Genomic DNA, 19,510 nt, shown 5'->3' with positions numbered 1-19,510 from the left:
GCCGGCTCCCGACTGTCCCTGGGATGAACTGCCCAACCATTCAGTAGGAAGCCCGCAGCTCCTGTTGTACAGTGCCCTCACCGGTCGAGAGGGAGATTGTTGATTTGGATTCATTCGCTCTCCGTCACAAGCTGCAATACACAAATCATTGAGCTTTCAAATCAAGTGACATGATAAAACAAATGACAGGTGCCATTAAACTAAAATATAATAAATAACTAGATAAAGCAATAACTAGTATACACACATTACAAGTAATTATAAACATTAGTAATTCCCATCAGGTTCTGCTGCAATGATCGGACACAGTGACCATCATCAGTGCAGTGGCGTCATAAGCCGCATTATAATAAAAAAGCAGTTTACTTTAAAAGTAGTCCTTCACAAAGTTTATTTTAAACCCTACAGTTAGTTTGGTTTATCTTCACTGGACTCTAAGGTCCCATTCCCAAGCTATTGCTACACAAGTGGTAAATCCATGAGCAGTAAATATTCCAGGCTTGGTGTTGATGGAACATAAATAAATAAACAATGACTTATTTGAAACTTGAAGATATTGGCAATCATGTGATGTGCATGAAGAAAAATATTATAATTCCTGTCACTCTGTCACCTTGGTGTAAGTTGCCTTTGTCTTTGTTATGCATTTATTTTGCTCACAACATGCGTCAAATAACACAATACTGAAGCAAAAAACAGGATATTCCCAGTCATTTGGATGGGACGTAAAACCGAGGCCCTAATGTAAGTGATTCTGAAACAGCAGTTGTTCATGCATAGTTCACCCCGTAGTCTCTAAGTTGCTTTGTATAAAAGCTTCTGCTATATGGCTAATAATAATAATAATAATAATAATAATAATAATAATAATAATAATAATAGTGACATTTTAACTTCCCAGCATTCACGGCAAGGTGGTCTTTTGTTCAGTACACTTGCTGATGTGTAGTGTGAAGGAGAAATGAGCCGAATAGGTTTCCCCAAGAAAGGGCTGAGTAAGTGTACTGTACCCTGTACATTTACAGGCGTACCCAGTGGGAAAGAACACTCTAGGAGTGGAGCTGTCCATCACTGTTCTAGGAGAACATACAGAAATATAGGGCTCTATTCAAGAAGCTTTGAGCTGCGAGTTGTTTAAATAATAAATCTTTCAAAGTCTGCTTTTATGAATAAAATAACATTTAATATTTATGAAATTGATTTCTACTCTTAATGAAACCAGCACCAATAGTCCAGAGCAGTTTCAGGACTATGAAACCTGAAATAGTTCACGATTTAAAGCTTTGTGAATACAGCCCACAGCGCCTCTCTTTAAAAACAATTTTGTTTGGTTCACACAAACCATTGCAGTTTTCACATGCAATCCAGTGCTGTTAATCTGACATTTATTTTTTTTCTCAGCAGAAGCAAGTAACAAATGATACACTAAAGCGCTGGAATAGTTCGCTGCTAAATTAGTTTTTTTTTTTTTTTTGTTAAACTGGCAATATATTTTACAAGAAACACCTGGTGCACTTAAGGGTAACTAGTATTTGTTGTTGTTATTTCAGAAGCAGAAAACAGGAACCAAGATAAAATCCAAATTCAGACCTCAGAACAACATACATCCATTATAGACAAAAGGAGAAGGCTAATGTAATATATGTGTTTTGCCACTATGATTTGTAAAGCATGTGTCTCATGCTTTACAACCTTATCATCCACAAAAACCTAATCTGTTTTGTAATACAGTTTCCCTTAATGTGCAGATTGGGAAGTGGAAGAGTAACAAAGAAACCAATTCCCTATTTTCACTTCTGCAAAACTCAGAAGTCAGCACTGCCAGTCCTGTGACCAAGGTTACTTCAGTCACTGGAGATTTTTATTTATTTTTTAAACAAATTGTATTAAATTACCAGTAGTAATAGGCACATTAATACAGTATACTTATATAGGAATTCCAAGTTGGTATATTTTCAAGAATAGGAATATGTTTATATAGGTCAAAAAGATAAAAATGCAAAATTAAAAAACAACTCCAGCCTGCACTAAAAGAAAACTATTATTAACAACAACAACTGCAGACTGCTGTTCAAATCTCCATGGCAGGTATGGCAATGAAATCACTTTACAACTGTACAAAATTTATGGAGAGTCAATTAACTTGATGGATGCATCTTTCATCAGAAATGTTTCACAGGCAGAAGTCTGCAAATGTAAGATCTTTTGATTTGACAGATCACACACAAGTGTAAAATGTTGGTTGCCTGTCATGAGCTGGTATTTAGTCCGGCATTAATACAGCATGTGGAATAACACTGTCAAGCAAGTTAACAAGGGATAAACCACAACTGTGACTGTAACAACACACAACATGTTAATGACATTAGAATTACAATGAGCTTAAAACAGTGACATTATTTAGCATAACTGAGATAATAATAATAATAATAATAATAATAATAATAATAATAATAATAATAATAATAATAATAATCTTTATTTTTATAGCACAATTCATAGAGCACATCTCAAAGAGCTTCACAGTTTATTTAGTATTTAGATAATCTCATGCATCGCAGTTTTTAATATTTGAGATCTCTGAATTGAGTTCTCGGGAATTCTCGAGAATCGGGTTGAGTGGTCGGGTCGGTTTCAGGTCAGGCTTAAAATTGAGGCCTGAGGAGACCCCTACAGCACACTGCCTTCCTTGTTGTGCAGATGCCTGTTCTGTTCCTTTAATACGGTCCTATTAGTATATGGTAATGCATTGGTAATTAGAAACATGTGTTGCAAATGTTTTGCTAATTTGTCTGAATATACCAATATGTGCGCAATAATTGCAACGCGCTAGTTCCAATAAATGCGCACCGCTGGCTCAAATAGTGTCGGAGTTAACAGTCCACTCTGGAGTTACAAAGTGGGGGGCAACTGCAATGCAATGTTGAACCCCCCCACCCCCTGATGAGCAGACCAGACATGTGCCCTATAACTGAGCATTGTATTGATACGATGGACAGCGGTAGTGTGTTTACATATACAGTTGTGTTCTTCACTGCTCCACAGGCATATCAGCATCCAACGAGTACAATCAAAGTATGGAAATGAAGATTGAGAGAAGGATGAAGAGGGGAGGGGGCTCCTGCCTGTTATCTTTGCTCTGTGTTGCCACATATCTGTAAATTAATTGTATAAATACGTTATACACCTTTCTTGTGGCCCATTGCTTTATTTGGGCATTCCATAGGTTGCTGCGTATTACAGGTGTAGGGGTGGGCAGCTGCAGTTCAGAGAGCCAATCACCATCAGGGCACTCTTGCTGTGAAAGGCATGCTAACGTTTTCCTAAAGCCAGACCGGTGATATAATCAACCAATCAAAGACCTGTATTTTCTCTGCAGCATTCCAAGTTAGCTGAGGTGGGAGAAACAGTTCTGTTATGCAGCTGCCAGTCTGCTGAACGTCGATGTTGCTAATTACATAGAGACTGTTCAAAATGAGAAATCATAGTAGGCTACAATAAACATTTTAGGAGCATATTTAGAATTAATTATTGTTCTTACAAAAAAATGTCAACGAAAAAACTCCATTCCGGCGACATTCAAAACCTTACAAACTTGGCTTAATCATTATGTTCAACTGGGTGAGTAGAATGAATAACAACGCATTTCTGTGTATTGTGTATATAAAAATGATTGATTGATGTTTACTTTGTAGTTGAATGAACTTGTTACATTTACAAATCAGAGAGTGTGCTACCACAGTAGCCTTTGTCACGGCACGACTTATTATAAAAAAAAAAAAAAAAAAAAAAAAAAGTCATACAGAAAAACAAAAACGGTATCCAAAGTCTTTTAAAAATTTTTTACTTCAAAAACATACAGCTATGTCCGATCAGCTGGTCTTTAGAGAAACCTATATAGTATTTCCTTGTGATACAATACTGTCCATATTCAATAAAACAGTGGTGTTAATATCAGTTCATTAATTTGAAAACTCGGCGCCTAGCTATGGAGCCTATTGTGTATTTGAATGGTCCTGTACATACGAGTGCAGAAAATATTGTTTGTCTCGTCTGCTGTGTCATATCAGTACATACTGTGGCGACACCAATGATAGCAGCTTGTCGGGGTAATGCCATTACTAATGATGACTGTCCATCATTCTGCATTCACGCTTGGCTGTTGTGTGCAGTTGCTATATTGGTAGTGAATGCGCAGACAGTTTTGCGAGGCACAAACATTTGCGAATTGCTCAAAGAACTGCTATATTCCAATGTCTTGCAAATGCTTTGTGTCGTTTTGGAATATCTCTCATTTTGTGTCAAAGCACTATTTTTTGTAAGGCACAAATTTAGCAAGAGGATTGCGCAAAGATCAAAGATCGGGCTCTAGGTCTTAAGCAGACTATGTTACACAGATGGAAAAAAGTTACCTCTGTAGCATGATCAATAGCCAAGCTGAAGTTTACTTTACTCAACTGATGCTGAGAACCCAGCAGCATAACCTGTCTTACTGCAATTTAACTGCAGAAAATGTTCTTGCATTCATGATTTGATTTCCACCAGTGTGAGAGTACAGAAACAGCTATTGAGGTATTAGGTTTAGTTTGAAGATAAATGTGAGTGTCATCTGCATAAGACTGAAAACTAACTCCATGGTGCCAGATTATCTGGCCAAGTGGCAGCATATAGATATTAAATAACAGAGGCCCAAGAATAGAGCCCTGTGGGACACCTGTGGAAACCGGACTGGAATAGGATGAGTATGCCCCCATAGAGTAATAAATTGAAACAAAACAAACAAAAAAGAAGAGTCAACAAAATCAACTTTAAGCTTGCCAGTTTTTTGTTTTTTTATTGAGAATAAAACTGTACTGGTTTTGCATTTCAAAAAATATTAATTATTTCTAGAAGTGAAAACTGTACATGTTTTGTGCAGAAGCTGCCGTAACTTAGGCAGACATGACAACCACTGGCGAGGTTAACATTTTTCTTTAAACTCGACCAGACATTTTATCAAGTCCAAACATGCTCGCGAATATCCCGAGCATTCAACACAAAAGATTGCTGAAAAAAGTAACATTTTAAACACCGCCAACAAAACATATGCTTTTGTATCATTTAAAAGCATTAGACATAAACTTATGACTTTACATAGCAAGTGAACAGGGTCTTCACCCAAACTATTGACATAAGGTAACTAAATTCTTTGTATTACATATAAAAAAACATTTTAAAAGACCAACTAAATTTACCATTCAGACTGAGCTGCAAACACAACGAGGTAAAAGAAGAGCTTGAACTTTCCAGTTTTTATTTTCCAAATCTTTACCTCCATTTAAAATGTTAATTAGTCGTTATTAAGCTGTTTCTGCATCCTAACAAAGAGAAAACTACTAATTAGGGACTGGGTTTAAGATGTTTCTCTTTACTACAAATCAAGGAGATTTGAAATGGACTTCCTATCAATGTACACTCCATACTGGGTATTTTATGCTGAAAAGAAAATATGTCAGGACAACTCTGTTGAATGAGTTAAAACAACAAAAGATAAACTAGGCGACTGCAAGAACAAAATGGAATTATCATCAGCGATAAGCAATTAACGTAATTTGTCACGTCTCTGAAATTAAAATAAAGTGAAACTGAATCAGGCTCAGTCAAGATATGAAGGTAAAACAAGTGACATTGTTTTGTAATTTTAATGGGACATCTTGTGATCAAAAATAAAACCTGAAAAGTTCAAGCCATAGCTATAAGGAAAGCCAAGCCCCTGCTTTAAGCCAACAATTACTGTTCTGGGGGAATGAAGTATGCATATGCCCTGGTGTGAAGGTGTGGAAAATTCTGACAAAATAACCCCTTTAGCTGGAATGGCTACTCAAGAATTGCTTAAGTCAATTGTGTGCAGGTCGATTGCTCCTACTCTGCACTGGTTCAGGTAGTTCACTAGGATCTAGAAGCAGAAAAAATGTAGGTCTTTCTTCTGTATTATAAAGGGACATGACTGAACAAGTAAGACACAGATTCTCCATTGTGTGTTCTTCGGATGGCTTCAGCAAGGATCATTGAAATATCAATCACCTAAAAAGAACAAAACAAACAGCTTGTTGTAAACCAGGGATAATGAAGTGGAGACTATCTAATTTATATGTACAGCGCTTGAAATGAAAAAACAAACTGCAAGGTGTAGAACACAATTTTTGGTATCCTTGACATGCACTATACACCGTCGCAACCTTTCTAGCCAATCGGAACGATCTGTTGAGGTAGATTACGTCACGATACAATTACGTCACCTTCTGATTTAGGAGTTGAAAACAAACATTCCTTCACTACAGTGACCATGGAGACTATTGCATAAAAAAAAAAAAATGTAAGGGGAATTGCAAATCTAATGATGATACAGATCTGTATCAGAGTACAGCATTTTATAAAATATTGCAAAAACACAGAAGCTAAGCTCTTTATTTTTGTATAGAAGCGTGTCTATAAGATGTTTGTGCCATGAATTAGCCTGTTACCATTTTAGGTTGGAAATGCACCACTCGAGATATTCAATATAAGCAAAGCCTGTAGAGAAATGTACCTGAATCTTTGGGCACTGTTTCATTTTTTCTTCCTGTGGAATGGTGTTGGTAACTACAACAGCCTCAAATGCAGCATTATTTATCCGGGAAATGGCAGGGCCAGAGAAGATCCCATGGGTCAGTATAGCATACACCTTGGTAGCACCAGCAGATAACAATCTGCAATATACAAAACATTCAAAAAGGGCATTATCATTTGGCAATAGTTCATATGTAGTAACTTGTTTATCACAAACCCAGACAAATAAAAAGTACAGGCCAGCTTAATTTAATTTAATAAAAATAACATGAAACAAGTCGTCATACATTTATTATTCATAAAAAAAAGGTAATTCCTATTTCCCCCGGTTTAAATATGTATCCGACATGAAGACAACACAACTGATATACTTTTAGTCTCTGTGCCCCCTTGCACTTGCCAATTTCCATCTTGTCTTCCTCCATTTGTCATCATGTGTGCTGTTTTTTGATCAGTCATTACAGTGCAAGCCTTTCCAAAGAACCCTGTACTGTCTCGCTTCCTTGTTGCTCTGTTCTCTGGGGTACTCACTTGTCAGCAGCATGGCAGACTGTGCCACATGTGTCCGCCATGTCATCCACGAGAATAGCCACCCGGTCTTTCACATCACCCACTAAGACCATTCTATCCACTTCGTTGGCTTTCTTTCTTTCTTTGTGAATGAGGGCAAACTCCACGTTCAGTCGGTCAGCAATTGAGGTGACTCTACAATAAACAAATGAGTGCACAACTTTAAAACATGTGCTTCATTTGCTTTAGGGGTGTGTTGTGTTATTCCAAACAAGGCTGTCCTGGGATATAAATGTGTGGCCCAGGCCTCTAGAAATGAATGTATGTGTACTGCATCACTTGAAGGAACTTTATTTGAGCACTGCTCACAGCAAGGCAAGATCATGAAAAATTGACCTTAGGATCATCAAGGCCCCCCCAATACAAAACAGGCTGAAAAAAATAACTGGCATTTGCCAAAAATTGATGAAAAATACTGTTTTTCACTCAACTTAAATATACCTCAACTGCTTTAAATCACACAAGTTATACAGGGTAGTGTGCAAAACTTTGGGAGCATCCCACTAAAAATGACCTTTGGAAGCTATAAACAAACTGCAATGTAAGCAAAGTCTGCATTCTAAAGACGTGGAGTGCAGATAGCTTAACTAGAGAAGGATGCCATACATCCAAATATAACCAACAGTTTAAATATTGCTTTGAGATTAACCTTGCTATTTAATTTATTATCTTTTGATACTGAAGCTATTCATAAATAAGTTAATATTCCTCAATGTAGTGGGCTACAACAAAGACTGAACACTGCTAAAATGGCGGTTCAGTTTGCACTGCTAAAATGGCGGTTCAGTTTGCACTGCTAAAATGGCGGTTCAGTTTGCACTGCTAAAATGGTGGTTCATTTTGTTAATAATAATAAAATAAAATACAAACAAGATTGATGTATTGCATGCACTTTGTGAAATATGCTGGAAGGAAATGAACTATGCAACCAATTTTTCCTCCCACTTGTGAAACTGTACCTCACACTGTAATCTGAAGTTGAACTAAAATATATAAACTTCTGGTAATTCAGTAACAAAGCAAAAAAAAAAGTGTTACATTTTAATACTGTATTCACTGTCCTAAATATATTATCTCCTGTTGCCGATATATCCTCTCGTGATGGCAAGGCAAGCAGTTGCATTACCACTTTTCCAAATTCTTCACTGAAGTAGGGTATTACTACTGGGTACCAAGGAGTCTCTGTATCATTGCTGCCATCTGTTGCAAGAGTGAAAAAGGAGCTTTTGAAATCTGTGGCCAGTTCGGCACTTGTAACAGACGCTAAAGTTGTAATAAATCGCTGTAGTTACTTGGAGGCAATTTCACCGTCAGGAAAAGCCTTTTTCACAAGTGGGCCTGATGCTCTGCAGCAGCAATCTGCAATTTGTGTTCTATTAGAGAGTCTGTAAAATGTCTCGTCTTTTTGTTATAAAAAAAAATAAATAAAAAATTCCAATGACCTACTCTGTTAAGCTGTTCATGCATTTCTTTTGTGTTCAATGGTTTCTATATGGGTCATCAATGTCATTTATTCCACTGTGGCTTATGCAAAAAACACATCTGCAGTATTCGCAACGATCTTACTTCGTTTAATAAATGTACACCTTTTTATATATTATTTCTTGTACTTCTGGAGTCGAATCTTTTTACTTGTTTTGCTGCCACTTACATTCAGCTTTATTGAAACTATAAGTTAACACCTGCCGTTAAGCAACCCCACTGCTTTTGATTTCACTCAACAGAAGCACCAATTACAATATGCTTTTCACATGAGGACACACCCTAAACAGCATGGGAAGTACAAGTTCCTCCCAAAGGACACACACACATACACCGACTTAATAGAACTGCATAAGAAGACACCTAACCTAGTTAGACACCTAGTTTGAAGGGCTTTGTCTGTAGCACCAGTGCAACTACGGTTTTCATGCAGTTGCTTCAGCCAAACCCTAGCAGTTGGCGTCTCTCCAAACCTCATTCCGAATCTTGTTATCCAGTCACCAAGACAAATAACTGATTAGAAGCAGTGCATTACTTTATTGAAATCTAGAAGTGTAACAAAAGAAATACCAAAACACTGGTAATAGAACAGGTAAACAAGTATGTATTTTGTGCACTTTGGAGTCTCTCACTAGTCCTTGACTGCAGATTTCATCTGTTATTTCCTCAGAAGGCAAAACTCACTTCATTCTGTTTAGGTTGGTGTAAAATGGCCACCACTTATACATCAAACTTTGGGTAGAGATTTTCACTGCTACAGTATGTGACATCACATTAAACAAGTCTGCATGATTGATTTTCATCTTGGTTGGAATGTTCTAAAACCTCTTCTGATGTATGTAAACAAAGCACACACACACACAAAAAAAAAGGTAAATTATTAAACACATCCAAAATCATTAATAAGCAGCTTAAACACATTTAATGAATCTAATATTTAAAATGTTCAGTTAGATCTCAAAATGTGTAATTTAATAGTATTTTTTTTAAATGAAAAACATTACACTGGATTAAACAGATTTGAGACAAGGCCCCACTAAAGTTCTGTTACTAGGAAATAAAAGCAAAATATACAATTTAGTCTATAGCGACCTCTTGTGGTTAAATAGTATTCTTGTTCAGGCCTCAAGTAGTTTTGATGTTGTTTGTTCTAGAAACAAAGCTGTAACTTTTAGAATCCCAAAATAACATCAATACCTTTTTGCTCCCCCGGCATCAGGAGACACAATGATACCGTTTTTCCATTCTGGGATATTTTCTTTAATCCACTGAATAACAGCAGGCTCTGCATACAGATTGTCCACAGCAATGTCAAAGAAACCCTTAAACGAAGACAGAGCCTTAAGAATTACCTTCTACTGTAGGTCTGAATATGTAACTGTAGAACACAGCTCATGTCACATTTATTTTCAAGTTAGGTTAATTAACAGACAATTTAACAATATACAAATGACTAGCTTGCAAACAAGCACTGATAACTAGTAACGTATCATATGATCCACTAGACATATATAAGCTGTGTGAGAGTTGTGTACAACTATTCCGCAACACCACATAGCAGAAGGACCTCAGTGACTTTACAGATGGCAGGGTATTGTGTGTAACCAGTTCATCAGTAACACCTACAAATAACTAGGTGCTAATCCATTCAGGGCCTTGTAAGTTAACAGCAAAATCTTAATTAATTCTATGCTGCACAGGGAGCCAAAACAGGGGTAATATGTTCACTTTTCCTGGTTTTAGTCAGAATTAGTCATGTCAGTCAAGATTATGTCAATTAAGTCTCCTGGGTGTTCCTGGATTGGCATCGGTTGCAGAAAACGACCACTGGAAAGCATAACTCCAGTGTGACAAGGAGCGAGATGAGGGGGTGTTTCAGGCAGCGGTGAAGAGGAACTCCTGAATGACCGATTAGATGCTGACCTAGACGCATTATTATTTAATCATGAGCGTGCCGTGTAAAGTACTTTGCAGTCTACAAATCCCCATTAAATACACATTGTTTACTGTCAGTGGTTTATGGGAGTCAGAATACATTTGAAAAGGGGTCTTGTAGAAGAAAATAATATTGAAACAGTTCCAATGAAATATTTCTAACCGTGTATTATATATAGCAGATCTGTAACTTAAATACATTATCCAAACCCATTATCTGAAGGAGCCCAGTATTTACAATGTGAACTTTGACCTAAAAGCTAATACAAATTGGATGTAACCTAGATAACATGCTTAGAAACTTGCAACACCTCAAACAAAGCTTTACAGAATGGTGATTTGTATTTTTTATTTATTTATTTATTTTTTAATCATATTTCAGGAAACCCTTGCTTGACATTTACAATTCAACACGTGACTCATTTCTTAAACCTATGGGTTTTCTTTGTAGTGCATAAAATAATTGTTCCATTTCTACTCCCCCCATATCTAATGCTTGCAATGGATTTTCTGCAGATGGCATTATGGACTATATATTGTTTGACAGGATTAATAAACCCCTACTTTGAAGCTCACCTGAATCTGTGACGCATGCAGGTCCATGGTAATGATATGATCTGCTCCTGCAACTGACAGCATGTTGGCTACAAGCTTTGCAGAGATGGGAGCACGACCCTGGGAAAAAAAAATTACATTATATATATATATATATATATATATATATATATATATATATATATATATATATATATATATATATATATATATATATTACTATTATTATTATTATTATAATGTGAAATGCAAGCCTGAACGTTTGGGGTAAAATTGGTGACTGAATTGCACAAAATCTATTTGCATGTTTTTTGTGTATACAAAGGTAGTGTATACCTTACGATACAAGTCAGAATCGGGTAAATCTTAAGTTTTACTGGTAACTGTCAACATTTACCAAGTAAGGTGGTAAACGTCCACAATTCTGAAGAAATACATTGCTTTTTGGATATTTACCGAAAGCTTCTTACTAAAGGCACTTGCATTATTCTTGAGATTAATCTGTCAATGTCCCAAGCAAAGCGTTATCATGTTTATTTTGTACATTTATCATTTTACTTGGTAAATGTCGACACTCACCATTAAACCTTGACATTTGTCAATATTCTGACTTTTACCATAACATATACCCAAAAAAGGAAACCAGAGAAACATATTAAGGAACCAATCGATTGCATTCACAGTTCCTCTGGTTGTTGTTTTTGTTTTGATTTTTTTAGTTTTTTTACATAAAAATCTGTTGTGGTGAAGATGCATGTCACTTTGGTGAATACTGTATTAAAATGCAAAACATTCTACAAATTCTTTCACATCATTTGTTGGAACACTTCCATGGTTACAAAGCTCCAAGCACCATGAAACTAATTGTTTCAAATGAAGGTCACTGGGCAGAAGAAAGTAACCCTATCCAACCTTAGCTGGAATGAAAATAATACATTCAAACAACAGCATAGCATGGAGATTTTGCAAAAGAAAAAAATACAGGATTACCAGTTTTGTTTTAGTTTTTTTTTTAACTTCCAGAACATTGTCAATGATCGTCAACAGCCATGTAAGATTAATCACGTTTGAATATCTGGTTCAACTAAATGTTGTATTTAAATGTAAACCTACTCTGAGATGTATGAACACACAGAAAACTGAAGTTCTTATTTATTTATTTATTTTATTTGATGAGTGCTTGCCACAACAGTCTGTCACAATCTAGTATGGTCTCAAACTCAGAGAGGTTTGGCTTGGCTTGGTCAGGGCTACTACATTCAAGGAAACTCAAGTACGGCAGCACATATTGTGAAGAGTCAAGGCATTAGGGGGCAGTGTGCTGTTAGCAGTCATGTACTCTGGAAAGGTTCCCCTTCAATCTTGAAATGTCAACTGTTACGAGTTGGGTTAAAAAGCTGCCTGATAGGCCCAGTGTGACCATGTGTCTGCTGCATTCTGGAACAAGACGCAACTTCACACAGCAACCTTTGCCATTTGATTCCTCACTCCAACCTGAGCAGAAGTGTCTTCACTTGCTCCATTTTTGTGAGAATCTCCCTCTCTTCGAAGACTGTTTTTGGTATAAAAGTCCCTTGCTATTCCTCCTTGGAAGCTGGCTTGCCCCTTCCTTTGGATGCGACGGCAGTTTCTCTTAATAGTCTACACCACAAGGCTGTAGTTTTCACGGCCGAGAAGTGGCAGCTGCTGTTTCCAGCCTTGTCCATTTTGGATTTTGTCCTTTGGAAGGGCAGGGGGACCCGTGGGGTCTGGACTGGCAGGTGGCAGTCTGTCCCCATCAACGCGCTGGAACTGAGGGCAGTGCACCTGGCCCTGCACCATTTTCAACCATTAAGGGACAGCCATGGTGGATCCTGCTACGCAGGGACCTTCTAAGTCAGGCTTAGGGCCATCTTTGGCACCCGGACCCTGGGTTAGTCCAGCTGTGGGTCTGGCCCCTGAACAGCAGCGTCTGAGTGCCCTTGTCCATTATAGTCACACTAAAGAACGCTAGAGCCTCTTCAACGAGGACTCAATATTCTTATAAATGGAGGATTTTCCAGGAGTGGTGCTTACACAAGGTCAGGCACTTTCCAAACAGCGTTTGCCGCATTGGACAGTGGAGACGATCCAGCTGGCTTATGAGCTGGCTAACCTACCTTCTAGTGACGTTACAGCTCACTCCACTAAAGGGACTATGACAACTTGGGCAGCGTTTCATGGGGCACCCCTACCTGACATATGTAATGCTGCGGCATGGACTACACCGCACACGTTTATAAGGTCTTACCGACTGAATGTGGCCACTTTAGCTGAGCCTTCTGTAGGGGCCAGAGTCCTTGATACACCTTGCCCTCTTGCACAGCAGCTTTCCAGTTAGACTCGTGCCAGGGCAAGGCTGGTGGCTGCTTTGGCTCACTGCGACAGCTTGGGTATACATTTCCCAACTCGTAATGGTTGACATTTTGAGATAGAAAGGGAATGTTAGGTTACTTACCGTAACCCTGGTTCCCTGATAAAGAAATGTCAACCATTAAATTTGCGAGGTCGCTAGCTCGTCTTCATTGCCATACGGAATCAAATGGCGAAGGTTTCTGTGTGACGTTTGATGTTTGCAGCAACACAAATCCATTATTACTGTAAATTCACTATTACTGTAAATAAATGTTTTACAGAGGACACACCAACGTCTACCAAATAAGATATACAAGTTACAGCAAGTACAAATGGTGATCGGTGGAACAAAGTGCTAAAGCATACTTCACTGTTTTTTTGGGAACAAAAACAAAGCATCACTGGGGGGCATAAGGACATCTAACTGAATCGTTTGAATATTTCTTACAAAACTAATATATCGATTGGTTTGTTAGAAATGACTTGAAAGAAACTGACATGAAACAAACCTCTGCAGAACACTGGTGAGCATGGTATATTATTGTTATAACTTCAAATGCTTACCTTATCTTTCTTGTCTTGTCTGGCATAAGGAAAGCATGGAATAACTGCAGTCACCCGGTAAGATGATGCAATCTTACAGGCGTTGATCATGATCAACAACTCCATCAAGTTGTCGTTGATTTCCCCACATCCACTCTGCACAATGTAGACGTCCTCTCCCCGAACGCTTTCTCCAATCTCGACACTGAAACAAAACACAGTTAGACAGCAACCGTCAACACTGCAGCACTGTGTGATTGTAGCAAAATTATTACATAAACCTTTCCTATCTTGCACTTCCATAATTACCTACAGAAGCCTCAAATGGGCAGTTTCGAAAGAAACACATGTTATAGCAAACATGCATTTTCATTTTAATACAGAATATCTGGTATAGTCGCCACCACTTACACCGTACAGGGTTATTTCGGGCAGCTGTCTATATTGGACAAATAGTGTTTGCTGTTCCTATCAATTTAAATAACAAAGGCACTGTTTATATCGTGTTAAGCATGCTGCAGATTTCAGGCAAACCCAGCTATTTGGATCTTGTTACATGCCATTCACCTAGATTTTAAAAACAAACGAGGGTGCTTTATACTGCAGTAATCGCCATTACTAATCCACAAATCAGCTGTTTTCACCTTGTTACCTTGCCATTCACATAGATTTCAATAAAAAAGGCATCACTTTACTGTGGCAAAAAAAGATTGACAAATCGATCAATTAGCTGTTTGCACCTCGTTACTGAGCGAGTACCCCTGTACTGTACATTAGCTATCTAATCCCTGTACACAGTATCAGGTTTACTTACAGTTTGAAATAACAGCACTGACTGCACCAGCAAGCAAGCATGGCTGGAAAGAGAAAAGTGACGAGCAACAGCATGTAAATTCAGTGTAAATAAAATGTCTCTATAAGATGCTGTGCGCTTGCTAAAGCATGCTTGGAACTGTCAGTCAGCAAACAATGCAACGTTGCTTCAAGAAGCTGGGAACAATGTGGGAATGGACCGGATTATGGACTGGGGAAGGGGATGGGAGCACTTTGTAAATAATATGTGTTTGTAAACTGTTATTCTTGTTCAGATCTCTTAGCATTCTCTGTGTGTTTTGGTGTTTGTGTGACTAGAGCTGAAAGACCTCACTGAGGGTGTGGGAGCAGGTCTGACACGAGCAGTCAGAGAGGGAGTGCTGGACCAGTAAGTGAGGAAGGGGAAGGGACTTGGTGTGTGTGAGGAGATGAATTTGAAAGAGAGAAGCAGGATCTGGCGGCGGGAGAATTGAGAGAGAGAGAGCTGAGTGGTTGAGTTTTTGAGGAGAGTTTTTTGAGAGCCATTGTTCACTAAAAGCTAAACAAATAATAAACAAAGTGGTTTCCTACTGCTTTGAACTGCAACTGTTGTCTGTCTCATTATATCCTATAAACCCCACAGCTCAGTGCTGCAATATGTAAATAAATCCTTCTTTGCCTGCGGGGCATCTCTCCTGCCCGTCACTCAGCAGCGAATGCACACTTCCACACGGCAGACAGCTACTCTGTCACAAGCATTAATGTCTTTTGTCTTTCTAAATGAGAGATTTAGGGGAGCTTCCTAAAAAAAAGCTGAATCTCAAAACAATAATAATAGAGCACAGTAATTGTTACAGCTGTGTATAATGGTATTTAAAACAGGATTAATTTATGCGCCTTTTTACATATCTGCCCTTACTTTGGTCCCATCACAGTCGGATACGTGACGGTTTACTGCACTTATTACATTCAAAGGTTTTAATACTTTTTTTTTTTTTATTAGTGTAATGAGCATCTTAAATATTTTTAACTGCAAACACGCGGTTTTGATTACTGTATTGGTGATCGGGGACATTTTGAATGTCAGTTTATACCTTCCATCTCTTACTGCAGGTCAATCATGTTTACACAAACGCGCCCGTTCTAAGCACTGACATCTGTACATTAGGTTAAAGAAAGTCCTTCCTGTACCCTCTAAAGCTAAAATGTGTGCATCTTTCACAATAACTGGCAACAACTTTCGCACTCAGTTTACTAACTTTCGCAAGTTACTATCATAAATATCAAACTTAAATCGAGACTTCAACACCTTGAGGTAAACCTGTCATTTTGAGAGCATTCTTGTAAAGCATTAAATAAGCATATCTGTGTCTGTCTTGCAGCGGATTCTCTGATTTTCCTCTGTAAAAATGCACGTCACATTAGTGCAGAGCTCGCTCGGGTGCCAGCGAATCTACTAGGACAGGGAGACGGGGAAACAGGAGACTGGCGATTCTGCCTCTATGGAGTGCTGCTTGGTGCTGCTCATGAACTTTGCAGTTTTTAACTTGTCATATAACCGAATACTACTCAAAGGTTATCAAAATACATTCTCCTATTGTACGGCATGTTATGCCACCTCTTTCGCATACACATATCACCAACCCAAAAGTGGGGAGGAAACCTGTATCAGAATAGCCCATTGCACATGACCAACTTAAAACTTTCATCTGTATTCTAAAATTATCAATTGTGGTGCTTTACCATACAATCCCAGATGTGAAGTGACTATTTTGCAAAAGGCCTAGCACCAATTATATGCAGCCGACAAGTTAATAAACTGCAATTCAAACACATCGTCACAGATTAAACCTCTAATTTACTTAATCACTTCCAGACTGCTTTCACTTTCCCTGGAAGCCTATTCAAATGACAGTTTAACAGAACTGTTCCATATTTGCAGTGCTCCTCTCACCTGACTACCCCCACCAACAATAACGTAAACTGATGCCACCAATATGAGGAATGCATGCAGACTTAAGCCTTCCACCCAGTCAGAACATTTCTCAACACCAAAATACCCTGGTTTATTAAAAGCAGCAGTGTCCTGTGCACTTTTAAACTTTTTCAACTTACATTTAATGTTCGGTTTTGCTCAGTCTACATAAATATGCAAAAACTTGCTTGGTTGTTGTTGCTTTTTTTTTTTTTTTTTTTTTACGAGTCAGAGCTTTATTAATGTGAGATTTGCTCAAAATGACCAAACTTTAAAAATCAGACCATTTATCTGAAAGCAAATCTCATCATCACCAGACCATTTCATAATAGCTTTAGCTGCTGGGATAAATGATTCTTCTACAATTGAAACTTACTTGTCACTGCTATCATCACACGAAAGCCAAATTGGTATAATCCTGCTACTGCACTTCAAGCTGTAGCAGCTCCAAGACACCACACAAAGTATAAACTCACTCTGAAGGCAGCAGACTAATAGGCTATGTAATATTGCTCTTACCAGTACTTTATATTCACTCTAGCTTAAATATTTAGCGTATCCCCACAAAAACTTCCTAAACATAGCATTAAAAACACACCACTCCACTACTGTAGATACAAAACAAGGCTTGAATACATGGTTTATAGTGGGTTATTTCAAGTCAACCACCTCATTTAAAAACAAAACAAATGTTAGCAGTTCATTTATGGTCAACTGCTTTAACCTATGCTTAGTATAACTGAATGTCAAAAGAAGGACTAAGTAATCAGGGTAGCTGATGGTTGCAATGATACCACTGGTATGTTTTCATGAAACCTTGGAACTGCACCCAGGAGTTGTATTGAAGTCTCTCTTCAAAGAGGTAAAAATGTAGTTTGTCAGTCAACATGGGCCTGGTAATGTATTTACACACTCATTATTTAACTACACTTGTCTTAACACCACTATTGAAGAAAGACGGACACACCCTGTAGGCACCAGCAGCCAGTCTATGAATCTTCAAAATGGACACCAAAAATATTTTTAGCTAACAAAAGTCCCAATGAGAAGGACCACCATAATTATGTTAATAATTCAATAAGGTGAAAATGAACACATATTTGTCTTCTGTATTGTGAAGATGTGACTGATCCTAGTCTAAACAATAGCTTTTTTTAATTTTTTTTTAATTTTTACAATAACACTCATACATCAGGGTCACACATTCACTGTAGTCCAACAGACATGTTATAATGTACAGCAGATGTGGGACTGCTAAACAAATGCACTTCAGCAGCACCCACGTGTTAATATCAAGTTTAAAATAAATAATTGCCACCTCCACTATTGTTTTTTTCTTTAACATTGTTGCTTAATATTAAAATAAATAAACAGATAAATAACAGCTCTCTGGGCTTGTTCTGCAAAACGAGGGAGGAATTCTTTTTGGAGTTTTTTTCTGTTCTACGTGGCAATGCTGCAAACAGATTAGGTCATTAGGTGCTATTCCGTTCTTACATAGAAAGTAGTATGTAATCTACAGGAAAAACATGTTGAATCAGCTTATCACCATCATCTTATCTGCAGGTTACAGTACTCAACTAGTAAAACGCAAACGTCGACGCAGCCCAGCGGCAAAGTGTGATCTACTGTAGTGTAGCACTCATTTACATGGTTTGCGTTTCACCAGGAGACTATGATTATGTAGGTTATATACACAAAGCATTAGCGTGCCAGTAAATGCACTTCGGTGTATTTACTGGAAAACTGGTGTAATATAATTACAGCTGATCTACTGCTCAACCTGGCACAACTTGCTTCTGTTCTATTTAGTGCGTAAATTAATATAATCTGTAGGCCCCCTCCCCCACTCAACCTTGGATGGAAAACACGTGATTAAAAAAAATGACAAAAGCAGCAAAACTGTGGAATTGAAATCCTCCTTTATGAAAAAAGTAACAAACAGTGCAGTCGCCTGTTTCACTTTACTGAATGACGTGTTGCCGATTACCACTGCAACCAACTTGTAAACTGTACAATTTGAGCGCCGAGAAGCAGCAGCACGGATGCCATCAAAAGTTGTAACTGCTGACCAATAAATTAGGCAGCATGTTCGTTTTGGGAGAGCAGGCGCCCACGCTGGGCATAAAAATGGACTCTAAAAAATAATAATTCCTGGACGATTGCACCGACCCAAAATAACCAAGCTTGGTGCATGATGTATGCATGTCTAAAAAACGGATTAATAAATACCCCTACTCCTACACAGGAAATAACAATTTACAGGCACTTAAATTCAGGCTACGTCAGACCATGCAGCATGTTGTTGACGGGGCTTGCCATTGCGAGACACAACCGAGACCTCATCAAATAATTATTGTTACCAAACAATAACAACGCTTACCATGTTTCTTGGTTGCTGAATTTCTTTGTGACCACTTTTCCTAGTTCCAGTCCGAGCCTGTCTGCCACTTTTTGTGACAGGTCGTGGTGGGAACTGCCACTGAAAATTACTATATTTGGCATGACGAAAGGGTTATGAAGTACAGCTCGGGTGGGAAGAATTGACGATTGCTGTATTGCAAAGTATCTTTTCTTCAGGCTATTATTTTCCCGCGTTGTATTTACTGCTATCTTCTCTTCCTTGTTTTTTCAGAAAGAACTGGTTAAAAGCGGGTTTGCTGAAAGCTCGTCCCACTCTCCTCCCCTTCACTTCAC

General features: G+C 38.1%; 1 protein-coding gene across 1 annotated transcript; it reads right to left on the bottom strand.

The window, feature by feature from the left end:
* Positions 1 to 5,503: 5,503 nt before the first annotated feature.
* On the bottom strand, positions 5,504 to 19,481 carry LOC121320650 (ribose-phosphate pyrophosphokinase 2). The gene is made up of 7 exons (XM_041259177.1): positions 19,197 to 19,481; positions 14,068 to 14,251; positions 11,152 to 11,250; positions 9,838 to 9,962; positions 7,120 to 7,293; positions 6,569 to 6,728; positions 5,504 to 6,063 (listed from the first exon to the last, which is right to left on the bottom strand). The coding sequence occupies exons 1-7, from the start codon at positions 19,316 to 19,318 to the stop codon at positions 5,971 to 5,973; spliced, it is 957 nt and encodes a 318-aa protein (XP_041115111.1). The 5' UTR covers positions 19,319 to 19,481; the 3' UTR covers positions 5,504 to 5,970.
* Positions 19,482 to 19,510: the final 29 nt, after the last annotated feature.

This window comes from Polyodon spathula, chromosome 9 (assembly GCF_017654505.1).
Source record: "Polyodon spathula isolate WHYD16114869_AA chromosome 9, ASM1765450v1, whole genome shotgun sequence".
Classification (NCBI taxonomy): domain Eukaryota; kingdom Metazoa; phylum Chordata; class Actinopteri; order Acipenseriformes; family Polyodontidae; genus Polyodon; species Polyodon spathula.
The sequence above is the reverse complement of the archived record's forward strand: the minus strand, read 5'-3'. Positions and strand labels throughout refer to the sequence as shown.

Excerpts from the sequence above, each read along its gene's own strand:
- LOC121320650 (XM_041259177.1), bottom strand. The coding sequence starts at position 19,318 with ATGCCAAATATAGTAATTTTCAGTGGCAGTTCCCACCACGACCTGTCA. Across the intron at positions 14,252-19,196 it reads TTCAGCAACCAAGAAACATG|TGTCGAGATTGGAGAAAGCG; the intron begins GTAAGCGTTGTT and ends GTTTTGTTTCAG. Across the intron at positions 11,251-14,067 it reads GACAAGACAAGAAAGATAAG|GGTCGTGCTCCCATCTCTGC; the intron begins GTAAGCATTTGA and ends TTTTTTTCCCAG.